Source organism: Rhincodon typus, chromosome 6 (genome assembly GCF_021869965.1).
Source record: "Rhincodon typus isolate 14 chromosome 6, sRhiTyp1.1, whole genome shotgun sequence".
Classification (NCBI taxonomy): Eukaryota; Metazoa; Chordata; class Chondrichthyes; order Orectolobiformes; family Rhincodontidae; genus Rhincodon; species Rhincodon typus.
This window is the reverse complement of record NC_063337.1, coordinates 13,834,214-13,860,303: the sequence shown is the minus strand read 5'-3', so window position 1 is coordinate 13,860,303 and position 26,090 is coordinate 13,834,214. Positions and strand designations below refer to the sequence as shown.

Below are 26,090 nucleotides of genomic sequence, written 5' to 3'. Positions count from 1 at the left end.
GATCCACACTGTGTTATCTCTGACTCCAGCATTGGCAGTTCTTACTATCTCTAAATGAATTGAAAGCTACTTTAATGATGATAATGAAATGACTGTTGAAAAAAGCTAGTGTCCTGTAGGGAAGGGCATTTACTGTACTTACTTGCTTTGACCTACATGTGACTAGGACTCATAGAAATGTGGCTGAGAGTCACATGACCTCTGAAATTGCTTAGCAAGCTATTTGATTGTATCAATTCTAAAAGGAGTGAAACCAGACAAAAAACCCAGCATTGACCTGAACGTTGCAGCCACAATTGTAAACGCAAACTTGACAATCCTGTGATGACCTCCATGCTAACATCGGGACCTTGAGCCAAAACTGGAAGACCTGTCCTCGACACTAGTCAAGCAACAGATTGGTATATGCACGTGGCAGCAATGTATGCCAATTACAAGATGCACTGTAACAACTGACTAAGGCTCCTTGGACAGAACCATCCAAACCTTTGACCTTTACCTCCCAGAAGGACAAGGACAACAGATGCAGTTCCTCTCCAAGCCAAGATCTCCAAATATTCATGAGGCTCATAGGGCTGGAGAAGGTTATAGAAATAGGAGCTGGAGTAGGCCATTCAGCCCTTCAAGCCTGCTTCACCATTCAATATGATCATGGCTGGTCATCCACTCAGTCCCCTGTTCTTGCTTTCTCCCTATATCCTTTGATCCCTTTGATTCTAAGAACTATATCTAACTCCTTTTTGAAAACATTTAATGTTTTGGCCTCAACTGCTTTCTGTAGCAGAGAACTCCACACTCTCCTGGTGAAGGGATTTCTCCTCATCTCGGTCTGAAATGGCCTACCCCATGTCCTTAGACTGTGACCCCTGGTTCTTGACTCCCCACTTGCTTGGCTAGTTCAGGTTCTCTTCCAGCAGCAGGTGGGTTTACGCTGTTTAGGGGAGACCAGCTGGTGAAAGCTGGTAACTCTCTCCGTGCTTGGGGCACAGGCACTCTGTGTGCAGTAACAGCCTCTTGCGCCCACCAACAGCCTGAACCTGCCCAATTAACCCCATGACTACGACCCCCTTTATCCCAGTCTGGAGGCCGTGTCTTTGGGAGCTCTCTTGGGGGCTGCTCCCTGTAGCATTGCTGAAACTACAGGGTTGTTGGCCTGAACGATTGATCAAGAGCTGTTGGAGGTGAGATCCCATTTCTTAAAGGGATGGGAGCACAAGCAATAGATCATCAGCTAGTAGATTGCCTTAGAATCCCCAGCTGGCTAGGAAAGAGTTGTCCTTATTATCAGGGCCATTGCCTGACAAAATCTTGCCCATGTGCCAGTATCCAACATTTATTAAGCAGTTACTGTGGACTCTCCCAGAGGTTCTCTGCATACATCGAAAGAAGAAAGGAAGAATTGCAGTCACATTGTGCTCTTCAGCTAGAGTCTCCCGAAGCACTTCATAATCAATGGAATCGTTTTTAAATGTGGACGTTTGTTGTAATGTACAAAAGTTGGTAGCCAATTTACACAGAGCAAGGTCCCTGAATAGCAATGACATAAATAGCCGGATCATCTGTTTTAAGGGTTTGGTAGAAGGTTAAATGGTGACCTGAACTTTGCCATTCTTCTTCAAACAGTGGCATGGAATATTTCATGTCCATCTAAAAGAGCAAGTGGGGTCTTGATTTAGCACCTCATTTGAAAAACCCAACAGTTTAGCACTCTCCAAGCACTGCATGGAAATGTCAACCGAGACTCTGTGCTCCAGTCTCTTTGTGAGAATTGAACCTAGAACTCTGTGGATGCGTAGAGAGAAACATTCTTGCTGATAGCAGCACATTGTGTAAAAGTAACTTTTAAACTAAAGAAGAGGATTAATGGTGACTGACAGGGTGGTGAGAACATTTGGCAATGTTCAGAATTTCTAGCAGAGAGGGACAAAAAAGGGTGGAAATGTTGCTGATTTGATGCGATTGTGGATTGCACTTTGTCAGGATAGTGCTGGCCAGAAAATAGGGCCAATTAAAAGGCTGGCAGCTCTTCAGTCTCAACAGTGCCATCAAGATCAGGGTCCACTGCTGGGACTCCACCTTTCTTGGAGAGGATACTGTCCTTAGAGCATGGTAGGTCAGTTAGAGATTGTTGGGACAAGTCGGGCCTTCAAGTGCTGGGGAGGGTGATGGGGTTGGGGGAAGGGTTGGGTGTGGGTATGTGGTTGGATGGGCAAGAGTCGAGTGGATTGCCCATGGACCATATTTCTCTGAGTGGTCTACCCCACTACCCTCTCCACTGCTGCTAAAGTGCTACTGACAATGGGAAAAGGCACTGGCAGCTTGAGACTCAATTGGTCCCTGGGTAGCAGGGTGATCCTTCATCTTCTACACCCCTGATAAAATTCTGGGGCATTGGGAAGATGATGGGCACCCCATCCCCCATCTGCCTTCCTGATTCTCTGCTCACCTCACCTCCCAACACAATCGAGAAGGCCCCATTAAATTCCACTCTACCCTTTAAAACAGCCATGCTTGCTGTCAGTTCCAGACTAATCCATGGATTTCCATTTAACAGGGACACCTTTTAAAGGCAAGATCCCAGATAACAGGAGAAATAGGTGCACATGACTTGCAACTACCACTCACCTCAGTAAGAAGCTCAGCAAGTATCGAGCTGGATAAGACACAGAAAGAGACATTAGATTAGTGATCAAAAGCTTTGTCAAACATGTACGTTTTGAAGAGGAGAGGGAGGCAGAGACATGGAGAGGCCAAGAGATGGAATTCCAGAAATTAGGGAAAGGTGTCTGAAGGAATGGCCACCAAAGGTAAAGTGATGAAGATCAGGGATGTGTAGAAGGCTTGAATTGGTGGAGTGCAGAAATCTTAAGGGATTGTGAGTGCATGCGAGGACAGATTCAGATAAGCAGAAATAAAACCTGAATTCCACAGCAGCTGGTTCCAGAGGAAAGTTAAATAACTTTTCAACAGCACAACCTGAGAATAGATTTGCAGATTCATTTCCTGTTTCGAATTAAAAGAGATTAAGTCATTAAAACTCCTCTTAAATCCAAAGTGGCTGGGATATCTTCCAAAGGTAAATAGCAGATTGTGTTCTGGCACAATGTGCTTATTTCATTTGCTTGCTATAAGGAATTGGCAAATTACCAAACACTACGCAGAGCACAATATCTCAGGGCATTGCAAGATGCTGGACCATGTTGATTTACTTTATGATTTATAATAAATATTGCATACATCTTGGTAGTCTTTCTAACATTTAAAATAATCTCTAGTTATATGAATATCACTGGTAAATCGGCCCTTCGTTACCCATTACCATTATCCTTAAGAAAGTGGTGGTGGGCCTTCTGTTTGAACCACTGCAGCATGTGGTGTTGAAGCTACATTCCAGGGGAACATAGAAGCAGAAGTAGGCCATTCAGCCTGTTGAGCTTGCTCTGCCATTCAAAACAATCATTGGTGATCATCCACTTCGATGACTTTTCCCCACATTCCTTTACATTCTTGGTATTTAGGGATCTGTCAGTCACAACTTCAAACACACAATGACTGAGCTCTCACAGCTCTCTGGGGTTGATGCCTTGTTATGTTGAGAGTTCTGGGATTTTAACTCTCAGGGTATGAAAGAACAATTACATATATAGGCGGCATGGTGGCTGAATGGTTAGTGCTGCTGACTCACAGCGATGGGGGTTCGATTCCACTCTCAGGAGACTGTACATGTGGAGTTTGCACATTCTCCCTGAGTTTGCATGGGTTTCTTCTGGGTGCTCCGGTTTCCTCCCATGGTCCAAAGATGTGCAGGTTAGACGGATTGGCTGTGCTAAATTGCCCATGGTGTCCAGGGATGTGCAATCTAGGTGGATTAACCATGGGAAATGTAGGGTTACAGGGATGGGGTAGGGAGATGGGTCTGGATGGATCAATGTGGACTGGATGGGCCAAATGGCCTCTTTGCACACTGTATCCAAATTGCAGAGATATATGACTTGGAAGAATACGTGGAGTTTACGTTCCCATGCAATCATTTATTCCTGTATTTCTAGATGTTTAAATGTAATTGATTTGGGAGCTGTTGAGTTCTGTAAGTAAACAGCCAAACCTGGAGAGATTAAGCATCTCAACTAACTTATATTTCAGTGTCAGTTATTGTAATATAATTTATTTTTATTTTGCCCTTTCACTCAACAGACATCAAAAGGAATTCTGCCTCGGTTTTTCAGCAGCATTGAGGAACTCATTTTAACTTACACAAAACCAGACCAAGGTACAGTTGTACCGTTACTGCATCCAGTGGAACATAATGCATACAAAATAGGAAGCCACAATGAAGGTGAGAAGAGTGACACATGTGTGTTCACGTCAGTATAATTTACTCAGTCATCTAGAGGTTAGTGCAGTATTTGTTTTGATGAACCATTGACTACAGTATCGTGTTTAAGAATCTCGCAAGACAATTCATATCTATATAGTGCTCTAACATTTCTGAAACTTTCTTGTTTTTGCACAAGCTGAAGAGACTAATGAACAGAACTTTTAGACTATGCTCTCGGGTCCTAGTCTTCTCAATGAATGGAAATAGTTTCTATCAATTTCATCTGTTTCACTTAATAGCCTGAAAATTTTAATGCAAGGATTTAGCACAACTGATTGCTTCTCCATAGCACCAATCCCTGGATGCAAGAATACACATTTTCAGCAGTTGTCATTGAAATGTTAGCTTACTGATTAGCTGTATTAGGGGTAGCATGGTGGCTCAGTGATTAGCACTGCTACCTCACAGTGCCAGGGACCTGGGTTCAACTCTACCCTCGGGTGATTGTCTGTGTGGAGTTTGAATGTTTCCCTGTGTCTGTGTGAGTTTCTTTCGGGTGCTCCGGTTTATTCCCACAGTCCAAAGATATGCAGGTTAGGTGGATTGGCCACACTAAATTGGCTTGTAGTGTGTAGGCTAAGTGGATTAGCCATGGGAAATGCAGAGTTATAGGGCAGGGATTGGGTCTTTATGGGATGCCCTTTGAAGGATCAGTGTGGACATGAATGGCCTGTGTCCATACTGTAGGGATTCTCTGAGTATGATGGATGCCCATCTTTAGCTTGATGCTGTAGATGCCCAAGTTCAAGGCCGCTCAATCTAGACCATCAGTGAAAGGCTTAAAGACAAAGAGTTGTACCTGCTGTGAGGCTAATTCCACCTCTTCAAATTACTGCAGACAGCAATTTTCTGTCTACCCAACCATTCCCCCTTCTTAGCACATACCCACCCCAAATGGATCAAGTGAAGCCCCCTCCTGGAAATTCTGAATGATGAAGGACAGCTGATTTGGACATATTAAACATGTTACACTGGAATATTTCCAGATATGCTTCTGATCGTTTGGAGCATTAGTTCTCCATTAAATAATTTGCAGTACTTTCCATTCTCTAAAGACTTTTAAAGCTTAAGCTTGTTGCTATTTACCTGATGTTTTGACTTATCTCCATCATTCTTACACTTTTTACATTGATGAGCCTAGCTATACCCTAGTTTATGCCCTGAGTCTAGTTGAAATTGAATGCTGAAAATAGAAAAGGGCTTCATTCTGATCATTGATATCTTACACTTTGATGAGCACACGAATGAGATGTTCAAAAGAGAGCAAAAAAAAACTAATGGCCACAAAAGAAATCAAATGTCAGACTGCTTAATGACATATTGTAATTTTCTTTTATTTGATTTCAGCCTTTAGGCTGTTATGCTCAGATGGATAACTTAGAACACATTCACTGTCCTTTGTATATGCTCATTAATATGATTGTATAGTTTCTCTTTGTGACTTTTGACCACTGTAAAAACAAAAATGGGTGCAGGAACAAAGAAACCTGGGGTCATGTGCAAATCTTTGAAGATGACAGGACAAGTTGTTAAGATAGAATACAAGATCCTGGGATTTATTAGCAAAGACATGGAGCACAGGATCAAGGAAGTTGTGACAAAAGTTTCTAAATCACTTGTTAGGCTTTAGCTAAAGGATTTTGTTTAATTCTGGGCAATGCACTTCAAGGGGATGTCAAGGCCACAAAGGAGATATACCAATGTGGTACCACGTTTGGGGATGTAAGTTAGGTGGAGGGACTAGAAGTGCAGGTGTCTTTGCTGTTTTGCAGTAGAGATGAATCAGGAAATGTAAGAGAAATGTTTAAAATGATGAGGTGTGTTGGTGGAGTTGATAGGGGGAATTTGTTTCCACTGGTAGAAGGGATTGTTAGAAGAGGACAGAGATTTAAGATAAATGGCAAAATAATCTAGGGTGGAAGAATTTTGTAACTTTTTTTTTCCTGACTGAATGCTCTGAAAGTGTGACGGAAGCAGACTCAATACACTTTCTAAAGCCTCTTTTAAGTCACCTCTCCACCTTCTATCGAGAAAAGAGCTTAAGCCTGTTCAATCTTTCACAGTCAGTATAATTTCTCCCTACATCATAGAATCCCTGTAGCCACTTGGCCCATTGAGTCTGCACCAACCTCTGAAGAGCATCCCACCCAGACCCAGCACCCCACTACCTATCCCTGCATTTACCATATGTAATTCATCTAACCTGCACATCTTTGAACTGTGAGAAGAAACCGGAGCACCCAGAGGAAACCCATGCAGACAATGTGCCAACTCCACACAGACAGTCACCCAAGGGTGGAATCAAACCTGTGTCCCTGGCACCATGAAGCAGCAGTGCTAACCATTGAGCCACCGTGCTATCCAAATTATATAAGCACCCTTTTGCTCAATACAGTTTGACAAATGAAAGCCATAAGTCATGCCCTATTTTCAATTCATTTCTGATGCAGTCATGTCTCTATTAAGTTGTGGCAACAGGAAGTTTGTTCTCCCTGTTAAATATTTGGGAGTTTTTGACCTTCTTACTCAAGGTATTGTTGGTTTTCATGTTTTCAGTTGCAAAGAGGTGAGCATGCAATTTCTATGCCATCAAGCATACTTATGTATTGACCCTCCAAGCAACATCAAGCCCTGTTCAGTTTATTGTGATTGAAGTTGTTTTCCGACTACCTGCTATTGGTGTACTCACTATCTCGCAGAGGTAAACTGGGCAAGTAAACAGTAGAAGAATATTTTTGCTAAAATTGTGGATTTATCAAAGGCGCACATGCCTTTGCTCTACTGTGATGGCTCAGTAAATTGGATGGAAGATAATCCATTTAAATCAATGTTCATCTCTTAGTTTCACTGGCAGCTCCATGTATCTAAGGCTTTTCCCCTTTAAAGGTTCTCTCTTTCTCTCCCTCCACAGATGCTGCCAGACCTACCGAGTTTCTCCAGCATTCCCTGTGCTTGTTCCTGTTTAACCATCCGTTCCTTCACTTGGTCAGAAGTCACACGACACCACGTGTGAAATCACAAGCTTTTGGAGCGTTCCTCTTCACTTCACTTCACCTGATGAAGGAACAGCATTCCAAAAGTTTGTGATTTCAAATAAACCTGTTGGACTATAACCTAGTGTCATGTGACTTCTGACTTTGTCCACCCCAGTCCAACACTGGCCCCTCTACATCATGGCATCCTTCACTTGAGCAGTGATAGGTGAAACCTGTCCTAATTAGGGGCTGGGATTTAACATGAGCTACAGAGTACATCATCCATTTTGTTTTTAATGCCCAAGAATCATTCCACCCCCTTAATATTTCAAAACAAGTGCATATGATTCAAAACGGAATTAGATATGTATTTGATAAAAAGATTTGCTGGGTTGGAGGGGGAAGGGCAAGGTAGTGGGGTATGGACTTGATGTGTCGAATTGTCTTATTCCGTACCGCAATCAATGATTTAATAATTTGTGCTGTTGCCACGGTCCAGTCATGAGTCTTGAATATTCTGCACTTCGCAAATGATAAAAAGAGTTTAGCTTTTTCTTTCATAACTGATCAAGCAATTAACAAACTTTTAATGAACTGGCAATACTTTTTACATTGAAGATACTACCCGCCACAATAAGAATGAAACACTCAGTTATGACAAAAGGCTTTCTTTTCCCTTTCAAATGAGTCATTCAGAATTTCTGACTCATTGTAAGATTATAAACTCACTTTATCAAATGGCACTGTGAACATGAAACTGCATGATGAAAGATGTTTGGATATAGTAAGCAGTGTTTGAACTGTAGCAGTTTCCTGGTGTAGGATGTCGTAGGCCTGAAGCCAGCTGTTGAGAAATGGCTATTTTCCATTGATTTTCACCGTTATCCAGGACTTACGTTAAATGATAGTGAAATAAAGCATTTAATAGAGCTAAATAAAAACTGAAAGAACTGCGGATGCTGTAAATCAGGAACAAAAACAAAGTTGCTGGAAAAGCTCAGTAGGTCTGGCAGCATCTGTGAAGGAAGAGACAGAGTTAATGTTTCCGGTCTGGTGACCCTTCCTCAGAACGTTAACTCTGTTTTATCCTTCACAGATGCTGCCAGACCTGCTGAGCGTCTCCAGCAACTTTGTTTTTGTTCCTGTATTTAATAGAGCTACTTCTCTCCCCATTCCCATGTTGCCTTTCTGATAAAGGTAGGGAACATTGGAGACTGGGACATCCCAGGCTAGTTCTGCACTTGGTTCACTTTTCATTGTTAATACAAACATAATGTTGGCCGCCAAACAATCCCAAACTGTGTCCCTCTCTCAGCAGCTGGCAGAATAAGGCTGGTATAACTGTATCCTTCAATTTTTTCATTTCTTTTCCATAGGGAAGCGCGAGAAAAGCTTGGAATAAGTAGCAGGAATGCTTGAAATGTTTTGAAACTAATTCTGACAGAAAACCAACAACCAAGTCATTAATCTATGTTTTCACGTTGTAATTTTGCTTTTCCAGCTTGTGATTGAGATGGTAGCTGCCCATTGAATTTTAATTGCATCCTGGCACCAATGCACTTGATCAGAGTAGGATTTGTGGCATTCCTTTTTGTTCCTGGTCTGCAATGTAACACAGCCAAGCATAACATTGGCACAGCAAGAATAACAACCTTCACAAGGCTTAAATCGCAAAGTGACCTTCAAAAGCCTTTTGGAGGCCTAAAGACACTTTTGAAAGTCACACCTGCAACACCAGAGTGTAAATATTTTCTGCTCTAGGCCTCAGAAATCATTCAGAGTTTCATTTGTATGAAATTATACTGACACAATAAAACAACACAAAATGACTTTTCCAATTACTGCCTGCTGGAGACAAAGATGCATCATTGCAACTTAAAACGAGAAAGCACTTTGATGAGGTGATGAAGGATTTCCTGTCTGCCATTTGCTTTAACACTTGCATTCATGTGATTCCCAAATGTAAATAAATTAAACATTTTGTCAAATTTTGCGCACTTTGATGTGAAGGATGCTGGTACTCAGAAATGAAAGATATTTCCACTTATACTACTCAAAAAAAATCAGTCTGCTCAAACACAATGCTTTCACTAAAATTACAAGTAGAATTTCTGTTATTTCTTGACATAAAGGAGCCTTAGCTCAGTGAACAGTGGCCTAATGTTGAAGCTAGATAAGAGCTACTTTTAGACAAATTTAATGGTCTAAGTACAAGCTCTCACAGTGAGGTTTGAACTAGTTCTGTGGCATGTTAGCCCTGTTTTCAAGTGTTCACAATTATTTCCTTCTCCATCTGGTATCCTTCACAGTAGAAGGTTCTGTTTTGGCTAGGTCTGTTCTTTGGTTAATCTGAAAGGAGATGTATCCAGGAGAGATATAGGAAGAGAGAGAGATCCTGCACCCAACCTGCATTCTCTCTCTATCTAGCTGACATGATTTCATCAGTTCCTACCATCTGTCATGACTGCAAAGATGTCTCTATCATCAATCTTCTTGGTTATGAAATTTCTTTCGTATTAAAGCTCCTGCTGTAGATCTGGATAGTTTTGAAATGCTGCTATTATCAAATTCTCCACTTTTTCATCTTATGACTGAATGTCCAAATTGTGTCATTAAAGCTTTTGGAAATGAACAATTTCCCAATCATTTAATTAAGGCTTTGACATGTTTTCCAAAGACATTTTTGTTGCTCAAAACCTAACTCCAGTTAATACGAGCTTTTTATCCAAGTTCGGCACTTTAGCACAGTCCAGCAACTTAAAAGCAAATTAGCAAATCTCCATGTTAAATATATATAGTGATATATGGAGTAGGCTATTCAGCCCCTTGAGCTTGCTCTGCTATTCAATACAATCTTAGCTGATCAGATTGCCTGCTCAAATTCACATTCTCCTATATCCCTGATAACCTTTGAACCATTTGCTTAACAAGTGCCTGCTTTGAAAATATTGAAGGACTCTACTTGCACCACCTTTTCAGTAAGAGATCTTCAACGAGGAAGAAAATAGCCTAATCTCAGTCTTAAATGCGTAGCTCCTGATTTGTAAACAGTGACCCACTAATTCTAGATTTGGCCACAGGATGAAGCATCTTCTCGACATCAACCCTGTCAAAACCCCTCAAGATTTTAAAAGTTTCCATTAATCACCGCTTAATCTGCTAAACTCATTTGATGCAAGCCTGGCCTGTCCAGCCTTTCCTCACAAAACAATGTACCAGTTCCACGGATTGTTCTAGAGAACCTTGTCCAAACCGCCTCCAATACTTTTACTTCATTCCTTGAATAAGGAGATCAATACTGTACACAATACTCCAGTTGCTGTCTCACTAGCATCCTGCATAACTGAAGCATAATTCTCTCCTCTTATATTCAATTCCTCACGCTATAAATTATAACCTTCTATTAATGTTCCTAATTATTTGCTCTACCTTCATACCTTTTGTGATTCATGCACAGGGACACCCAGGGCCCTCTGCATCTCAGAGCTCTGCAATCTCTCATCATTTGGATAATATGCTTTATTTATTCTTCTTGAAACAGGCAAATTTTACATTTTCCCAGTCCATGTGCAACATCTTTGCCAACTCATTTGACCAATCAATATCATTTTATAGCCTCTTTGCATCCTCTTCATAACTTACTTTCTTCCCTATTTTGCATCATCAACAAATTTGACAACTGTACCTTCCATCCCTTTATCTACGTCATTTATGTAAATTATGCAGTTGAGGTCCCGGCACTATACCTTGTGGCACATCACTTGTTACATCTTACCAATCTGTAAAAGGTAAATTGACACCTAATCACTTCTTCCTGTTAGCACGTCAATCTTCTAGTCATACCAATATGCATACTGTTATACCAATAGCTTTTATTTTCCTCAACATTCTTTGATGCAGCAATGACCAAAAATGTCTTCTGGAAATCTAAGTGCAGTACATCCACCAATTCCCCTTTATCCACAGAACATGTTAACTCTTCAAAGAACAGCAGGAATAGTTTGATCAAGCAGCAATTCTCTTTCACAAAATCATGTTGACTCTGCCTGATTACCTTGAATTTATCCAAGTGCCCTATTGTAACTTCTTTAATAATAGCTTTCGAAAGTCTCCTATGATAGATGTTAAGCCAACTGGTCTGTGGTTTCCTGTTTTCCGTCTTCCTCTCTTTCTGAATAAAAGAGTTAACATTTGCTCTCTTCTGATCTAATGGGACTATCCAAATCAGGTGAGATTTATAAAAATAAATATCAATTGTCTATTAATGAATTTTTTTAAGACCCTAAGATGAAGTCCATCCTGTCAGCCTGCAGCTCCAATAACTTACGCAGGACCACTTCTCTCATGATTGTGATTTTCCAAAGGTCCTCCCTCCCTTCCATTTCTGGGATGTTACTTGCATCCTCAATAGCAGAGACAGCTGCAAAATACCTATTCAATTCATTTGCAGTTTTATTTTCCTTTGTTATTCTCCAGCCTGGTTTTCCATAGGGTCAACACTCACTGAATTAACTCCTTTCTTCTTTAAATGTTTATAGAAATGCTTACTGTCTCTTTTCACATTTCTGGCTAGCTTTCATAATCTAACCTTTCCTCCTCTATTAATTTCTTAGGTCATTCTTTGATTTCTATTATATTCTGTTCAATCTTCTGAAATGTCATCTTTCTTTGCACATTTATAGATAATTAACATCAACCTGTTCAGGGTTGTTATATCACATCTCTGGAGTGGGTCGAACTTGAATCTGGCCCTTCTAGCTCAGAGGTAAGGGCATTGCCACTGCACTACAAGACCCCCTTGCACAGTTATATGCGTTGTCATTAAGTTTGATCAAATTTTAGCATTTCTAGTTAACCACGGATGGTTGATCCAACCCTTGGAACATTTCACATTCATTGGAAAGTATCTGTTTTGTGCATTCTGAAATATCACCTTAAATGTTACCATTGCATCTGTTGACCTTTAAGTTAATTCACCGATTCACTTTAACCAGGTCTGCATTATGTCCTCATGATTATACTAAAAAAAATCTCAGAACACTCCCCTCTCAAATGGAAGGTAAAATTTAATCATATTATTACTATATTAAGGTGCCTTTGCTATGAAATCATTAATTATTACTATCTGCACAGGGCCTGAACAGCAACCACACAGTAGGGCAGGGCATAAAGGAAGAAATAATGAGAGCTTGTCAGCAAAGCATGCCAATAATTATGGGAGATTTAATCTACATATTGACAGGATTTATCACTTGGACAACAGTAGCATAACTGTGGAGTTCATAAGATGTTTTAGGTATAGTTTCTTAGAACAGCATGTATTGAAGCTGACCAAAGAGCAGGCTGTGACAGATCTCACTTTCTCCATTACTGGTGCCAGTATCCTACAAACCAGATCCTGCTTCTCTCACACCACGGTTTGAGCCACACATTTATCTCTTTAATCTGGTGTGCCCGATACCAATTTACTCATGACTCATGTAATAATGCAGAGATTACAGTCTTTGGGGTTTTGCTTCTTGATTTAGTGCCTAGCTCCTCATGTTGACTGTGCAATCCTACGTCCTTGTTCTGTCCATGTTATTAGTAGCCACATAGATCACAATGCTGGATCCTCCCCACCCACTCCAAGTTCCACTCTAGCCCTAAGATGATGCCTTGAACCCTGGCACCAGGCAGGCAACAGTGCCATTTGGTTTTGCTCAGAGGCCTACAGCTGGAGAGTAACTGGAGTCAGAGGGAGAAGATCCAGCATTGTGGTTCATGTAGGTACTGATAACATAGGCAGGGCAAAGAAGGAGGTTCTGCATAATTAATCTTATTAATCGCATCACCAAAACATCTTCAACAAGTTAATCAAACACAATTTCCCATTTGCAAATCCATCTGACCATGCTACATCAGATCATTATTGTCCAAGTGTCTGTTTATCAAATGCTTTATTATTGATTCTAGCATTTTTCCTATTTCTGATATAAGGTTAACAGGTCAGTGATTCTGTGTTCTGTCATTCCCTTCTTAAATAATGGGGTGACATTTGCCAGGTTCTGATTTGTAGGAATTATTCCACAATCTATAGAATTTTGGAAGATAACCTCCAATGTATTGACTATCTCTATTGCCACCTCCTTCATTACTCTGGGGTATCTTTAGAATATCAGGTCACAGGGACTTATCAACTTTCAATCTCAAATATTTCTTCAACACTATCTTCTTACTGATGCTAATTTCCTTTAACTCCTCATTCTCCCTAGGGACTTGAATCTCTAATTCTGGGAGATTTCTTATATCTTCCTCAGTGAAAATAGACATGAGTCATTTAGCTTCTCTGCTGTTTCTCTAGTTCCCATAACAAATTTTCTTGACTCCGTCTGCAATGGACCCACATTTGACTTAGCCAAATGTTTCCTAATATGTTTTAAAGAACTATTGAATTATTTTATCTTCATATCTAGTTGTTTTTTTGCATATTTCATTGGCTTTATCACTGGTTGCTATACTATTTTGAACTTTACGTAAAAGCAAACCTTAATTATTTACCACATACTTACCAATTAACCATCTTCTGTTGTAGCAAAGTAAAAACAATCTTTGGAGGCTGAAAATGTTGAGGTAGAAGTAAAAGCAACTCGAACCCCCTTTTCCCTTCCTCTGTTTACCTGCCAATGTCTCCGACATTGTATTGTAAGTTGTACTCAAGTGCCAACATGCCGTGATGGTGTCACTTATCCATCACCATCACACTTTGAAAATGTATGTGTTGGAAATAGGCTTGATTTTAACAATAAATCATAGATTGTCCAACACTTTTTCTTTTCAATGCAGTAGCATTCAAAAATGGAAACATAGCAATCTGAAACATAGAAAATAGGAGCAGGAAGAGGCCATTTGACCTTTCAAATGATTCTACCGTTCATGGCTGATCATCCAACTCAGTTGCCAGTTCCTTCTTTCCTCATGTCCTTTGTCCCCTTTAGCCCCAAGTGCTATGTCTAAATCCTTCTTAAAATCATACAATGTTTTGGCCTCGACTGCCTCCTGTGGTAGTGAATTCCACAGGCTTACCACTCTCTGGGTGAAGGAATTTCTCCTCATCTTGATCCTAAATGGTTTACCTTAAACACTTAGACTGCGATCCCTGGCTTTGGACTCTCACATCATCAGAAACCTCCTTCGTGCATCTAACCTGTCATATCCTGTTAGAATTTTGTAGGTTTCTGTGAGATCCCTCCTCATTCATCCGAACTCCAGTGAATATAATTCTGATTGATCCAACTTTTCTTCCTTTGTCAGTCCTGCCATCCCAGGAATCAGTTCAGTAAAATTTCACTGCACTCCCTCTCTAGCAAGATTATCCTTCCTTGGATAAGGAGACCAAAATTGTACACAGTACTCCAGATGTGGTCTCACCAAGGTCCTGTATAACTGCAGCAAGACAGTCCTGCTCCTGTACTCAAATCCTCTCACTATGAAGGCCAAGATATCATTTCCTTGTTGCAAAATATCGAAAATAAGCCTGTTATGCACGCTATCTCTTTCTTTTAGAAAAGTTTGAAAAGTGGACCATAAGCATTTACTTCCTTTGTGATCAAAACTGAAAGTGCAAGAGTTGTATATTCAAATGGCAACCTTGCTTTACAGAAGGAAAAAACACTTTCAAACCAGTTCATAATCAGCACGTGCACTGTAACGTGCTTCCATGGCATGCAAAGTGAGACATAAAAGATTCATAGGAGGCTTGGCAGGGTTAGACGCAGAAAGATGATTTTTCCTTGTAGGAGCGTCTAGGAGCAGAGGTCATAATCTTAGAGTATGGGATGGCGATTTAAGACAGAAGTGAGAAGGAATTTCTTCCCTCAGAGGGTATTGAATCTGTGGAGCACGCTTGAAGGGCCAAATAACCTACTCCTGATTCTACTCCTATATACTATGTTTCTATATATTTGGCATTGCTAATCCGACTATGGTTGCCTTGCGTGTTTTTAGCACTGCTTTTATTACATTCTTTATTGATTCATTTGTACCAAACATAGGCACTTTATTATTCACTTTTGGGATGTGCATATTGCATTGGCCAGCATTTATTGCTTATCTCTAGTTGCCCTTGTTGTAGTGAGCTGCCTTCTTGAACTGCTGTAGTCCGTGTGCTGTAGGTAGTGTTATGGACCAGACTAAACCCGCTCAAAATATTCAGAAGATCGTCTAGACCCTAACTTTCTCTTATGTTAAAGGTAAATATAAGGTGTTGCATTCCGGATGCAATTCAGTTGGTCAAACTACTGGATTTAAAGCAAAACACACTGTATTAATTCACTTAGTTCAGTTGGCTTACAATGAGGAATAATAGCAACAGTATGGATTCAAATCTTGCATTGTCTGAGGTTACCCTGAAAAACTCTCCTTCTCAACCTCTCTCCTGGCATGGTGACCGTCAGGTTAAACCATCGCTGGTTGTCTCTGTCTCTAGTGAGAGAGCAGCTTTACTTTGGTGACTTTACCTTTTACACACTGCTACTACTGAGCATCAGTGGTGGAGAGAGTAGATTTTATGTAATCTGCAAAACATTTGTGGTCTGAATTTGTAAGCTGTCAACGAATTAGATATTAATCATCTTTGTATTTCCTGTGAACTTTATGTAAACTTCTGCACCTTACTTTTTGATTTCCTAATAAGCTACATGAATTGTGCAGAAAGCTTACAATCAGGTCAGTACCTTGTAGGACTCTTTCACTCTATTCCTTCTCCAAACAAATAAACTTCTGCAGTTGTCATTCAATCCGACTCATTCTTTTGCTGATGAACAGGCTCTTAATTTGTAAATTTGTTTCAAAATAATTGCACGCATACTTTCTGAAGTGCATTCTCCAGGCTCTTTCAGTAGGGCAACACGGTTTCAATATTTAGAAGATACAATTTCTTTATACCCCTTCAACTGGACACAATAATGGCAGAAGATTAATAAACTCTCCGAGTATCTGTTAAAAGCAGATTCATTTAACAACATGACAGATCCTGTCTCAGTTATTTCTTTTAATTCTTACCTTCTCCACACTTCTCAAGTGGACCCTAGTGGTATTATCATTGTAATGTTAACCCAGAGACCCCAGTAATGTTTTGGGAATGCAGGTTTGAATCCTGCGACAGCGGATGATGGAATTTGAATTCAATAAAACTCTGGAATTAAGAAACAAACAATGACTATGAATCCATTGCCGATTTTTGAAAAAACCCATATGGTTTACTAAGATGGTAGGAACTGCTGATGCTGGAGAATCTGCGATAACAAGGTGTAGAGCTGGATGAACACAGCAGGCCAAGCAGCATCAGAGGAGCAGGAAAGGCAGGAGCAGAATGTTTCGGGTCTGGACCCTTCTTCAGAAATGGGGGAGGGGAAGGGGATTCTGAAATAAATAGGGAGAGAGGGGGAGGCGGATAGAAGATGGATAAAGGAGAAGATAGGTGGAGAGGAGACAGACAGATCAAAGAGCTGGGGATGGAGCCAGTAAAGGTGAGTGTAGATGGGGAGTTAGGGAGGGGATAGGTCAGTCCAGGGAGGACGGACTGGTCAAGGAGGCGGGATGAGGCTAGTAGGTAGGAGATGGGGGTGGGGCTTGAGGTGGGAGGAGGGAATAGGTGGGAGGGAGGACAGGTTAGGGAGGCGGAGACGAGCTGGGGCTGGTTTTGGGATGCGGTCGGGGAGGGGAGATTTTGAAGCTTACTAATGTCCTTTAGGGAAGGAAACTGCCATCCTTACCTGGTCTGGCCTAGATGTGACTCCAGAACCACAGCAATGTGGTTGACTCTTAACTGCCATCTGGGCAATAAATGTTGGCCTGGCCAGTGATGCCCTCATCCTGTGAATGAATAAAAGGAAAAAAAAACAGAAAAGCAGATTTATACCCAGCCTGATAATTTCCAGATAAAAGAACTACGGATGCTGTAAATCAGGAACAAAACCAGAGACTGCTGGAAAAGTTCAGCAGGTCTGGCAGCATCTGTGAAGAAAAATCAGAGTTAACGTTTTGGGTTGCGAAACATTAACTCTGATTTCTTTTCACAGGCGCTGCTAGACCCGCTGAGCTTTTCTAGCAATCTCAATTTTCGTCTCTGATCATTTCCAGCTCAGACTGTAGTGCAATTTAAATGTGCTTGGCACAGGAATGACTTTGTTTTTCTTTCTTGGTTCTTCCTAAGTCTCAAATGTTTGTTTCCCATAAGAAGGGTGTTTTCTCCTAAGGAATTTTGTTACTGATTGTATCAGCAATGGTAAAATTGCATGGAATTTACAATGCAATTACAGGTCATTTGGCTCAGCTTGTCTGTGCTGGTGTTTGTGCATCTGACAAACCTTCTCTCATCTTATTTCGTCATCCTGTTCCTTTCTAATAACACATGGTTAATATTTGAGTCTTCCCTGGACTCCGGGGAGGAGCCAAAAGACCAGGGAATTGCCAAAATTATGGTCTTTTAAAAAAGGTTGTAAAGATAATTCCAGCAATTATAGACAAGTTAATTTAACTTCAGTAGTGGGAAACCTTTGGGAACAATTATTCAGGATAGAATCAGTAATCACATGGAAAAAGATGAGTTGATGAGGAAGAATCTGCGGGGAAGTTAAGTTCAATTAACTTGCTGGAGTTTTTTGAACAAGTAATGGAAAGGGTTGATGAGGCTAACACTATTAAGGTGATATACATTAATTTCCAGAAAACATTTGATACAGTGCCTCACCACAGACTTGTAGGTCATGGTTTCAAAAGGACAGTGGCAACATGGATAAAAGTTGGCTGAATGATAGAAAATACAGAGTAATGGTCAATGGATATTTCTCAGGCTAGTGGAAGTTTTGTAATGGAGTTCCCTAGGAGTTTGTATTGGAACTCTTGCTTTTTCTGACGTAAATATGTTAATGATCTGGATCTTGATGTTCGGAGGACAAATTCCAAGTTTGCAGATGACACTAAACTTAGAAGAATTATAAACTGTGATGAGGACAGTGTGCAACTCCAAAAGGACATTGACAGGTCAGTTGAATGCATGCAGATGACAGTCAGTGCAGAAAATTTTGAGGTGATGAACTTTGGTAGAAATTGTTAGACAATATAAAATAGGGAGTACAATTGTAAGTGGGGGTGCATAAGCAGATGGACCTGGTTGTATACATGCACAGATCATTGAAGGTGGCAGGACAGCCAGAGGGAGTGGCTAATAAAACATACGGCTTTCTTGACTTTATTAATAGGGGTATAGAGTATAAGATGAAGGTGGTGATGTGTGCTGATGTGAGGGGGAGAATTGTGTACAATTGTTGGCTCCACATTATAGGAAAGATGCAAATGCATTGGAGAGAGAGCTCAGAAGTGATTTACTAGAGTGGTTCTGGGTACAAGAAAGTTCAGTTTTGAGGATAGATGGAGAAGTTGGGACTGTTGTCCCTGAAGAGAGAAAGGCTGAGAGAAGGTCCAATTGAGGCTTTGAAAATCATGAACAGGCTGGGTGGAGTAGATAGGGTTAGCTGTTCCTACTTGTAAATGAAACAAGAACGTAAGGTGATGTGCAACTGAAGCAAGGGTGATGTGGGAAAAATCACTTTTTCATAGCTAGGGATTGGAATGCACTGCCTGGAAATCTGATGAAGGCAGGTTCAATTGAGGCATTAAAGAGGACATTGGAGGGTTTCTTTTGCACTAGATAACAGGGCCAGTGCAAGTACGATGGGCTGAATGGCTTTGTTTTGCACTGATAATTCTGTGATGCTCCTTCACATGCTTACCTAACTTCCCTTAAATCTACCCATGTTCATTATTTCAACTGCTGCATGTAGTACAACTTCCATATTCCAATAACAACAACAACAACAAATTTTAACTCTGTTTTTTCCTTCACAGATGCTGCCAGATCTGCTGAGCTTCTCCAGCAACTTTGTTTTTGTTCCTAATTTACAGCATCTGCAGTTCTTTTGGTTTTTATTCCATATTCCAATAACTCTGATTGAAGAAGTAACTCCAAATATTGGATTTACTTTTCACAAACTTGTTTTCATGAGATCTAATTTTGGATTCTCCCATACCTTCTCTCCTGCTGCCTATCAAAGTCTTCATAATCTTGACTTTCCTGCTCCTCTGATGCTTCCTGGCCTGCTGTGTTCCTCCAGCTCCACACTGTGTTGTCTCTGACTCCAGCATCTGCAGTTCTTTCTATCTCCCAGTTAACTGCCAGGTTTTGTTTAAATTTTAAACCAGGCAGGTTGATTCTGATTGGTCAAGACATGGCCCTGAGAAACACACCAAAGAATATCTGTCACCTATCCTAATGAAATAAGCATGTTCCCTTCATACAGTATAAATGCTGTTTTTGCTTTACTTTGGCGTTTCTTGCAAATTGCCCTGATGAATGGAGGATGGAAAGCTTTGACAATTGTTTTAATCGACAGACAAATTAATTTTTTTAGTCATAACAGAAACACATATATCTATATTGCACATTTAATGTAATAATGTCAAAAGTATAACACAACAAAATTATTAAAGAAAATATGACACTAAGTCACTTAGAGAGATATTGGATCAACTTACTACAAGCTATGTCAAGAGATGAATTTTAAGGAGTGGCTTGATGGACGAAAGTGAGGTTGAGATATGGAAGCTGGAAGGAGAGTATATCAGAATTCTGTGCTTAAGCAACTGTTGGGATAATTAAATCAGGAATGCTCAAGAGACCAAAATTGAGGGGCGCAGATATCTCAGAGTTGCGGAGCTCAAGGAGATTACAGAGAATGAGAGGTATTTAATCATGGAGGTATTTGATAAAAAAAGAATGTAAATTTTAAGGTCAAAATTTTTCTTGTCTGAGAGCCAATGTATGTAAATAAACTAATGGTGGTAAGTTGATTGCAGCTTTTCTGTGTTAAGATGCAGGCAGAAGAGTTTAGATAACCTCATATTTACTCCATCTACTTGTGTTCTCCCCATTTCTCTCAATTCCTTCTGTTCCCATTCATTTGACTCTTGAATCCATTTATACCTTGCATTTCAAATTCTTTCTCTGATTAATCTTTCCTCAACATTATTATACTTCTAAAAAAATCCCTGACGTCCCATCCTTCTTTGAGACGACTTAATATTTTCCTTGTGACTCATTGCTCACAAGAACCTTCCATCACCTCGAACAATTTACCTTAGTCATAATCTGATGGAATACTCCCCACTTGCCTGGATGGGTGCAGCTCCAACAACACTCAAGAAGCTTGACATCATCCAGGTCCAAACAGCCTGCTTGATTGACACCACAGCCACAAGCATCCTCTCCCTTCACCCCCCGATGCTCAGTAGCAGCAGTGTATGCTATCTACAAGAAGTACTGCAGAAATTCACCAAAGTTCCTTAGACAGCACCTTCCAAACCTACGGCCACTTCCATCTAGAAGGACAAGAGCAGCAGACACATGGGATACCGCCATCTGCAAGTTCCCCTCAAAGACACTCACCATCCTGACTTGGAAATATATTGCTGTTTCTTCACTGTCATTGGGTCAAATTCCAAGAATTCCCTCCCTAAGACCATTGCGGGTCAACCTATTGCATGTGGTCTACAGCTGTTCAAGAAGGCAGGTCACCAACACCTTCTCGAAGGCAACCAGGAATAAGCAATAAATGCTGGTCAGCCAGTAATGCCCATGTCCCACGAAACTAAAACAATCCTGTATCTTTTCTAAATTAGAAGGCTTAACATCTCAGAATCATTTTTCAGAGTGTAGTGACTGTTAGTCTGTTTCATTGGAGTATGTCCCACAGTTAGAAGTGAAGTGAATGGCTGGTTATGCTATTTTGTTTGGCATTGATTATGGGCTATGCCACTGGGAAAGCTCCTTACTCTTTCAAGGCTCTTCAACATTTATTGGTATGAGGTTCAATGATTAGCTCTTTATCCTGGAAAGAACAGCAATATCAACTGATGCAAGGTAATGGGTTGAAAAATAACATTAGGTATCTAATTTGGAAGAGTAAAAGCTGGCAAAATCCTGTTAATTTTATGCCACAACTTCATTCGATCTGGATATGGTGACTTTACTAGTCTGTACCATAGAAGAGTTCTTCTTGATGATATGCAACAAGTTTGATGTGTGGCAATCCAAGTAAATAGTTTGCAGGTAAATCAAAATACACTAGTTCCCATGCCGAACAGATGCAGAACTGGTTTTCTGATTGATCTTGGCTTTTCCAGAAAAAAAAATCCTTCAATTCATGTCTCAAACCAATTTCTCTTATCAACTTACCTGATTCATTTAGCACAGATGCTGCTCTCTTTATTACACTAGCATTCAAGTACTGGTCTTAATAAATAAATAAAACAAATCCAATAGACCACTGTTTAAGTTCATATATCAAGACAGTTCGCAGTTGTGCTTTCTTGCTCGTCTTGTTTTTATAATTGTCAGATAACTTACAGATTTTATGTTTCATCTAGAGAGTATATTTGATTACATTTCATTTATATCTGTTAGGATGCCTACACTCTGCAACAGTCGGTGTCAGTCAGATCAATTTAATTTGTCAATATTTTTCTACTATATTGATTTTCATTTGTTATTATGAATTACATCAGTATGTGAATTCCCAGCAACTGAGCTAGTAGTGATCTATGTGATTATTCTGCCTCCTAACACCCCACCTATTTATTTTTTGCTTTGTGCTTAATAGAATTTTCCCTCCCCAGGAGAGGACAAAAGTTTTAGTTAGGGAAACAGAAAATGCGCAGCAATTCAGACAGAGGAGAATGAAGAAAATTGGCTGACATGTTTTTCTTAAATTGCTCTTATGATATGCATATAACCATGTTCTTGAGAAGGCAGGGGTGAGTTGCATCTTGAAGCACAGGTACTCCCACAGTGCTGTTAGATCCAAAGTTACGATAATCTGACCCCCACTATGGCAAAAGAACAGTGATAATCAAACCGAGATGGTGTATGACTAGATGGTGATGGTGTTCCAATTGCACCTTTCACTCTTGATCTGCTAGATAGTGGAGACCACAGATTTGGGAGGTATTTGTGAAATCTTATGTTTAACCAGCAAAGATTTCTTTAGAAAGTAGCAGAACAAAGTAGTGCTGGAGACAATTGCAAGTAGAAATGGCACTCTGCAAGATTAAGCCTCCACAAGACAGATTGATGTGCATACAAATAGAATTCTGCTGGGATATTTGTGTTTAGCTCTACCATTGTGCCTGTTCTAACAACTTCCATTCAGAAAGTTACTCCATATTACTGCACATCAGGAATACATTTCCATGGTGACATAACTCCATAGAGGCCAGTATCCCATCATCAAGTCACCCTTTATTTACATGTGGAGAGTCCTTGACACTGATCCAGCGCCCTCAGAGCCAGCTCTCAGAGTGAACAGGATGTCCGACACTCCTGTTCTTATCTATCAGTCAGGGCTCCCTGATTGGACCAGGTTAAAATCCCCAATCAGGGAACTCACATTCTGTGAGTTCCAACTGGGTGACCTCGGTACAATCACTACACAGGGCAAATACAATAGGGGATAATTTTCATCTTTACCAAGTGGATGCTTAACTGGCGGAGTGTACCTTCTGTGTACCCATGAGATTTCTGTTTGCACACTGTCCATTGTCCAGCCTTTGGTTGGGAATAAAGTAAAACTGGGAACTTGAAACTAAAATATTTTCCCACACTGATTACTGCATGACACACAGATCTCACTGCTCCTATAAAGATTTCTCATCTTGGCTTAGTTACCACTTTTCCTTCTATCAATCATTGCAGCATCATGAGTAAAGCAGGAAGGTTTCCTCCCAACTATTTCAAGTAATGTATTTAATTTCACAGGGAGTACCTTCAGTGAGTTGTGGTATCCCAAATTGTATAATCTTGCCCCCCCAAAAAAAGCCATTTATCCGATTTTGCCCACATTAACTCTTTGAAAGAGTTCTCGGATTAATCTCACACCCTTGCTCTTTCCCCAAAGCCCTGCAAACATTCCTTTATCATATGCATATTCCAGTCCCATTGAGAGTTAATATTGAATTTTCTCCCACCAGCCTTTCTGACAGTATATTCAAAATCAAGATGTCTCACTGTGTGGAAAAATGCCCCTGATTATTTCATCAATTACATGCTGTCAATCTGCTTTCTGTGGTTACCAACACAGCAGAAATATTTTCCCCCTACTTACTCTATCAATAGGCCCTTTTATGCGTAATTCTTTGAACCATAGTGTTATACAATATTAATAGTTCCTTCTTCTGTAGATGCACCGGGAGAACATGAGTACTTGCACATACTGGACATCTGACTGCAGCAACAGGACAGTGGAAGGATCTCCAGCCAATGAATGACAAAAGGATCATTTTGCAATGAATACATTTCTTCTGCTTGACTGTTACTTTTGTATATTGATTTCTCCAGTCGGTGTTTTGTTGGTTTCACTGTTCTATGTGCTGGGAAAAAATGAAAGTGCAGTTGGTGCCCTTCGCTCCAATGTCATAATTTGAGTCCTTTGCTCTTTCTGAGTTGTAAATACAGAAGGAGGCCATTTGGCCCACTGTACCTGTGCAGGTTCTTTTAACGAGCTATTCAATTATTCCAAGAGGACAGACTGGTCTTGACTCAATCATTCATCATGGTTTATACATAAACTGGAAGTTAGATTGCACTTTTTACACCCTCAGAGGTTTGACAGTTTTAATGAGAATTTCTGTTTGTGCAAACTTTGAGTAAAGAGTGAAAATTTTTTTTTGTTGTTCTCTATTTGGGGAAGAAGAATTTTCAGCCTGGGGATGGTGGGGGTGCAGGAGTATGTCGGGGTCTACTGAGGGGCTGTTGTGAGGTAGGGATCCTTGGAAGAACTAGATTTCCCAAATGTCCTTTAGGATTTGGTTGCAGGATTTTAAAAAATTCATTCATGGGATGAGGGTGTCACTGGCTGGACCAGCATACACTGCCCATCCCAGAGGGCAGTTAAGATTCAACCACATTGCTGTGGGTCTGGAGTTACATGTCATCCAGACCAGGTAAGGATGGTAGTTTCCTTCCGTAGTGAGCCAGATGGGTTTTTTTTTTTCCCTGACAATCAACAATGGTTTCCTGGTCATCATCATATTCCATATTTTTAAATTGAATTTAAATTCCACAACTGTCATGGCGGGATTTGAGCTCAGGTCCCAAGAACATTACGTAGGTGCCTGGATTAACAGTCCAGTGATAACACCACTAGGTCATTGCCTCCCCAAAGGAGGGCTAAATTAATCCCCTTCCTGAGGCTGACAGATGGGATGTCTATATCACAACACTGAAGCCTACAAGAGCAGAAGGGTGGGAGATCCTGGGGAGATGGTCTGGGAGTGGCTCAGAATGCAGGGTTTGGTGTGTAGGGAATAAGTGCTTGGTCGATGGGGGTTGCAAGCTTAGATGGTCATGCTGTGGGGTTAGGGGTATTCCATTTAGGGGGTGGAATATAGGAGGTATGATCTGTGCAATTGATGAATCTGAAGGAAACTTGGTTCCTCTTGACCCACAAACAGTGCTGCAAAAGTACTTAGCTTAATGATTCTGCACCTTTTGTCCTTTTTTACCAAATTTTCTGAAGAATGGCAAATCCACTTGTGATTAAAAATAGAAAGGACATTAAAGTGAAGATGTGTTGCTGCTTGCAAACAGATCAGGGTCTCCTGCCCTTCCTTTCATTCCTGTTGAAACCAAAGGAGGTGAGTTCAAAATGAATTTGAGCCCCAAAATATTTCAATTTAACCTGTGGCACAAACCGAGAACACCCACTTTTCTTTTTAGGAGCTAAAATCAACCCATAAGTTTGGGAATCTCAATGTTTCATGTAATTTTGATGTTTGGAAAGCTTTGTTCATCATTATCAGTGATCAATCTGGGTTTTGCACTCCCAGTAGTCGTGAATGCTGAGATATAAGGGTCTCAACCACATCACAACTTCAAGCCTATACACATGTCTTACAGACCAGATCAAACCCCCTCAAAATATATGAAGGAGATAGCCTGGACCTTAACTTTTTCTTACGTTATAGACACGTGCCAGGTATTGCATTCCAAATGTATTTCGATTGGTCAAGCTACCAGTCTTGAAACAAAATACTCTTTATTCATATACTGTAGTTAAAATACCACAAAAAAAGAGAATTGGAATAACTTAACTCTATTGGAAGACTTAACAGAATAATAGGTCATTTAAATACTAAACATTGACTGTTCTAATATCATAACATCCCATAAACACACCCTTGGCGATGGCAAACTTAGTTCAATAGATTGTTTCACATGCAATTCTAGCAGCAAGAACAGAACCCCAGCTTTTAGCTGTAACTGAGAGAGGAAAATCAGCTCCCATATCCAGTTTCAATGCCCCAGCATTTGCCACTAAAGTAACTAAAACTAAAAGTCCTGGTTCTGGGGGAGCTTGACCCCACCCATTCAGGCTGTTTCTATTGTTCCAACTTTAACAAAAACCTCTGGCCTCACAAGCTGTCTACTTTATTGGATTCAAATAGACAGCTGGTCACCTCTGTCTTAAAACCCCTCTTCAAAATAAGGACAAAATACACCTTTTAAAGCCATGCTCCTTTGTAAAACATTAGGGATTCACAATAAAAACCGAAAGAACTGTGGCTGCTGTAAATCAGAAATAAAAACATTACAATGCACAGCTGGAAACAGTACCTACTGGAAGCAGCAAAAACCAGACCAT

The 26,090-nt window shown here is 40.4% G+C and overlaps 1 protein-coding gene across 2 annotated transcripts in view; it reads left to right on the top strand.

The window, feature by feature from the left end:
- LOC109914043 (SH2 domain-containing protein 1A-like) overlaps positions 1–24,111 on the top strand; it is a 46,626-nt gene extending 22,515 nt beyond the window's left edge. Inside the window, exons 3-4 of one of the 2 annotated variants that reach the window (XM_020513617.2) lie at positions 4,195–4,336; positions 23,629–24,111. In XM_020513617.2, coding sequence (XP_020369206.1) covers positions 4,195–4,336; positions 23,629–23,672 — 186 coding nt within the window. In that variant the 3' untranslated portion in view covers positions 23,673–24,111. Of the gene's footprint in view, positions 1–4,194; positions 4,337–23,613 lie in introns of both variants that reach the window. The other variant, XM_048598176.1, reaches the window with a different exon arrangement.
- The last annotated feature ends 1,979 nt before the right edge of the window (positions 24,112–26,090 follow it).